Below are 5,066 nucleotides of genomic sequence, written 5' to 3'. Positions count from 1 at the left end.
AGACTCTGCCACTTATTAAATAGGGCTCTGGGAAAGTGCTCACATCAACAACAAGGAAGTGTTGGAATTTCATCAGGCGAAGCAAAATACTGTGCGTTGTGCTATGTAAGTAAGCTCGTTTCAGGGAATAAAAAGAGCTGCTCCTGAGGCTGTTTACATGCTGTCTTATTTCGATAGGTAGCCAAGTTACTTTAGCCAATCTTTGGACAAACTGAAACCTGTCGCGGTGAATCTGGAGTTCCGTGTTTCTGTCCCAGTTCCATTTGTTCTGCAGGATCTAGTATTTGATAGTCCAAGACAGTGTCTCGTTTGTTCTCAAGAATGTCGGTTCTGATATGCTGGGTGATTGTCTAGCCTGTTGATACATCCTTGGAGAAGCATAATCGATCAATTGCTGGGGGAGCGTGATCTCTGCATTTTTTTTCCTGCTGCAAATGTTGCTTAACTCTGTAGTGCTAGTGGTAGATTATGTAAATCTCGCACTCATTTGTTGATGGTAAACATTCACCTCCCCCCCCCCTTTCCCACGCAAGCAAGTCTTAAATCTTATGCAGTTTTCTTGTTTGCAGCTTTGATTTGGTGCATCGGTGGTTAATTCCTCCCTGTGGAAATGCTCGATTCACTCATTAGCCATGTAAAGATCCTCAAACGGCTCTGGCCCTTTTTTCCCTCTCTTGAACATATCCGTTTTCTTATGACACCTGGTAAAAGCACTGATGAGTAACATTTATCGTGTTGGTCTAGGATCCGAAGATGTTGAACGAGAAGAAGCCTGATGAGATCATTGCAACTGGTGTTCTCGAAAGTCTGCAGAATTTTCTACGCAAGTGTGTCATAGCTGTCCTATCCTATGGCCCAATGCCTAAGCACATTGCTTTTATCATGGACGGTAACCGCAGATACGCTAAATCCAGAAGTATCAAGGAAGGCAGTGGCCATAGGGTGGGTTTCTCTGCTCTAATGGCAAGTCTTCTCTACTGCCACGAAATGGGCGTGAAATATATTACGGTTTATGCCTTTAGCATCGACAATTTTAAACGGGGCCCGGCTGAGGTGCAAACCTTGATGGAGTTAATGGAGGAAAAGATCAATGAGCTGTTGGAGAACAGAAATGTCATCAACAAGCTTAACTGCAAGATCAACTTCTGGGGGAGCCTGGACATGCTTACCGAACCAGTGCGGCTGGCAGCTCAGAAGCTGATGGCGAGCACTGCCCAAAACACAGGATTGGTATTCTCTGTCTGCATGCCGTACAACTCGACTTCTGAGATTGCCAATGCTGTCAACGAGCTCTGCAAAGAGCGGAGGGACATGATACAGGGACAGCACACTGGCAGCTGCAATGGCCTCACTGCTAATGGTGGCACACATTCAGACATCTCAGTGGCTGATTTGGATCGCCATATGTACACCGCTGGCTGCCCCGATCCAGACATTGTGATCCGTACATCGGGCGAGACTCGGCTGAGCAATTTCCTTCTATGGCAGACTACGTTTAGCCATCTCCAGAACCCAGACCCTCTGTGGCCTGAGTTTTCTTGGAGGCACCTTGTTTGGGGGATATTGCAGTACCAGAGAGTCTACCCATACATTGAGCAAAACAAAACTCTGGCGAAGAAGCAGCTGTGAACGAGGGACAGAAGGCGGGCAAAGCAGTCGTAAATAAGGCATCTCATCTCCTTTGGCAGGAGATAAGTAGATACCGAGAAAATATGGTAATAACACCTGTCCAGAGTTGGCTCGTATTATTCTTCCTGTACCAAGAGAGTGTAATTATGGGGATCATGTGTAGTATGATCATATGATGGATAATCCTTGTTTTGCCGCTGTGTTTATCTTTTGTACTTGCCACTTAGCATGAGCATGGAGGCATCACATGTATAATCAGTACTCAATACTCGATATATATTAGTTTTGCCAACACTGGCATTATTAACATTTGCGACGTTTTCATGTTCTTATTTTACCTTTAGTTAACATTTTTTCTATTGCTAAGTATTCTATATAATAGATTGACTAGATAGCTTGCATGAAACTTTATAAAGTTACACACAAAAATGTTTTGTTTGTGTGTAAGCAGCCAGCCTCTGCTTAAAGGAAGAACATGTGCAAAGTGTTGTGTGCTTTTTGTGTGTGCGAGAGAGAGAACATATTCTTGAATATCTTAGTAAAGAGCCCTAACGTGTTAAAAAAAGTAAAGATGCCTAATGTGTAATGCCTAATTTTTTTGGTGGAGGTTTATGGTGAGATTAATTATAAGCAGATGGTTTTTCTAGAGCACATAAGGTGTTTATCACCCGGCCACCAGCTTAAAAGGCCGTGCCACGCGGTCTCGTCCTTTCACCTTAAACGCAGATGCACCCGCCCCCTCCCCTTCTCCGATGCCCTCTCCTTCTCCCTATCATGCCTTGTTGGATGCAAACCACGCGGGCCAAGCTCATTGTCACGAGCAAAACGGTTCCCGCTGAGCGCATGGCAGCGAGAAGGAGGACATGTACACGACGACGTAGATGAATTCGGTGAGGAGGAGTTAGGCCACCCGCCAACGAGTGTCGAGCAGGCTGGCCTGTTTGCCTCCTTTGAATCCGCCCAGAAGGAGGCGGCGGCTGCCCTGCTTGCTTCTTTCGAAACCGCCCAGAAGTAGACGGCGAGGAGGTCACCATGGGCTAAAATGAAATGTTTGGTACATTATCCTCAAAACCAGTCATAGCATGGCCATCTCAGGCAAATGTGTGAATCGTTACGTTTTTTGCCATGCGGTGTGCTGTGGAAAATATGTCATGGAAATGTAATAATACCTTGCAAATACATAATTAGGCGGCGTGTTTTAGAAAATGCTACACCGTCATGTGGTAAAATTTCCATTGACTAGTAAGCTTGCACGTGCAATGCACGTCTCGACTAATATGAATTTAGCCATACAAATTAGCAATGGTAAATTAGTAACGGCTATCATGAAACATCATAGATCTTCCCCAATACCAAAAAAATAATTATAGTCACTAACTACATATCCTTAATCCAAAGCCCAGATACACAAATTTTTCATATGGAAATGCTAGAAAACTGCATATATCATGCACTTCCAAGCTATTCGCTGCTAATTCCACTCCATTAAAAGGCAGCTCTAAGCATGTGTTACGACCATCAGCTCCGAGCACACTGAATGCATGGACTATAAAAATAACATCCTCATGTCTGTTTCTAGGCAAACTACTATTAGACTGAGCACTTGTGATAGTTCCGAATACATTGCTAAAACACTACCGCTGATTGAGAGATATGGCAGCAATATTTCTGACATTTAGCTAAAAATATTCTATCAAATTATGATGACAATTCTAGCATCGTTGTGAGTTTCTTCTTTATGTTTCCCCCTGCTCTGCTAAGATGCAGGGTATCCAGCTCGATGCAGCGCCTCGAGAACAAGCAAGCACCCGCATGAGCTATCAAAATAAAATCCCATTCATCTATCAGGCAGAATGTCAGTATATTAGCATAGATTTGATCACATGGTTCAAAAACTGAAATTTCAGAAAACATGCAATCAACACATATAAGACAAAAATCAATGAAACACCATTTTGAAATAGAAGAATAGCTGTAGACAAAAATCTAAAGTCATTTTCGTATTTCATGCCAATTTGTTGATTTATACGCGAGGATTAGTAGAGTATATAATTTTAGTTATTCTAAACTATAATCTTATGGAGACAATCAAGATGTCTGACACCATGGTAAATAGGAAATGTGAAGCTCCTACAGTTCTACCTTGATATTACCCTGATCTCTTCTGATCAATGCCCACTTCTTTTAGCGAACTTGCAATACCGCTGAACAACATATAGTGCTTTTAGCCAATATTTAATGGAAAATAACAGATCACCAGCAATATATCAAAATCAGACAATTAGTACATAAATTTTTATCCACGATAATAATGCTCGCAAACAAAATCAGGAAGAATAATAAACTGTTAACAATATGGCTTGGGGATGTATGTCAATCTGCCTCAGTTTATATATGTTATAAGGCAATGTGTGCCGACATAGAAAACGTGTTATGTGATATCACCTCAACACAAGCAAAAGAAAAGTAGTTCTTATCAGGAGAGCTGAGTAGAAATAAAGTGTAGCCGCATAATTCACAGTATCCAATGTGATTACTCACAAAATATGATGGTGAGCAACTTGCTTACAGAGATAGTGTAAATGCTTAATAAATATATCTAACCGCAGAAAAATTAGCATGCCAGTGACAAGTTTATGAAACAGAAGCTATTTAAAGATCAAGATTACTGATAGAAAACGTACTATATATAAATTATCAAGTTCAAATAAGAAAAATCATGTGAAACCTACAACAGAAAAACATTACAGCATGCAAAATAACCAACAAAGACAAAAAAGTCAATCACATTTTTGAATTACAAGGTACTGTTATAAAATTTAGTACCTCTTTAAAAATGGTCCATTGCATCTGAAGAGTAAGCTTCACGGAGTGATCAAACTTAGTTGCAGCTGTAGGATTGGACAATGGTCCATTGCAATTAGGATTGGCATAAACGTCTGCTAAGAAGCTTAAAACAGAATTATATTCAGTACAGTGCCAAGAACCTTGAAGAATGTCCGTTATTTAGCTAGAGCACTACTAAAAAGCATATGATCAAAATTTCCATAATTTTCCCACTGATCCAGCTTTAGTATCAGAGAGAGCAAACATGCACGGAATAAAATCAAAATAGCCGAAGAAAAAATACAGCAATGCAACAACCTTATTCCATTTGCTTAACCCTCTCGTACCAATATATAATACCGCAGAAACAAAATTAAAAGTACCAATAAGCTCTTAGTGATGAAAAAATCCAATGAACTCGGAATTAGTTCTCTAAGCCTAAAAGGATGTGAAGCTGATCTTGGTATTAGCTTGTTGAGTGTGCACAGGCTAGTGAGATTGTGAACAAAGAATGCCAAGGCGTCCTTGCACACGATCAGGATGTGGTCGATGGACTGGCCGTCTTCTCCATACATTAATTCTACAAGAAAAACACACAAAAAATCAGGATT

The 5,066-nt window shown here is 40.9% G+C and overlaps 1 protein-coding gene across 1 annotated transcript; it reads left to right on the top strand.

The window, feature by feature from the left end:
- Positions 1 to 577: 577 nt before the first annotated feature.
- LOC124670021 (dehydrodolichyl diphosphate synthase CPT3-like) lies at positions 578 to 1,835 on the top strand. The gene is made up of 2 exons (XM_047206541.1): positions 578 to 634; positions 745 to 1,835. The coding sequence occupies exons 1-2, from the start codon at positions 611 to 613 to the stop codon at positions 1,627 to 1,629; spliced, it is 909 nt and encodes a 302-aa protein (XP_047062497.1). The 5' UTR covers positions 578 to 610; the 3' UTR covers positions 1,630 to 1,835.
- The last annotated feature ends 3,231 nt before the right edge of the window (positions 1,836 to 5,066 follow it).

This window comes from Lolium rigidum, chromosome 1 (assembly GCF_022539505.1).
Source record: "Lolium rigidum isolate FL_2022 chromosome 1, APGP_CSIRO_Lrig_0.1, whole genome shotgun sequence".
Classification (NCBI taxonomy): Eukaryota; Viridiplantae; Streptophyta; class Magnoliopsida; order Poales; family Poaceae; genus Lolium; species Lolium rigidum.
Note: the sequence above shows the minus strand (reverse complement) of the source record. Positions and strands in the feature narration are given on the sequence as shown.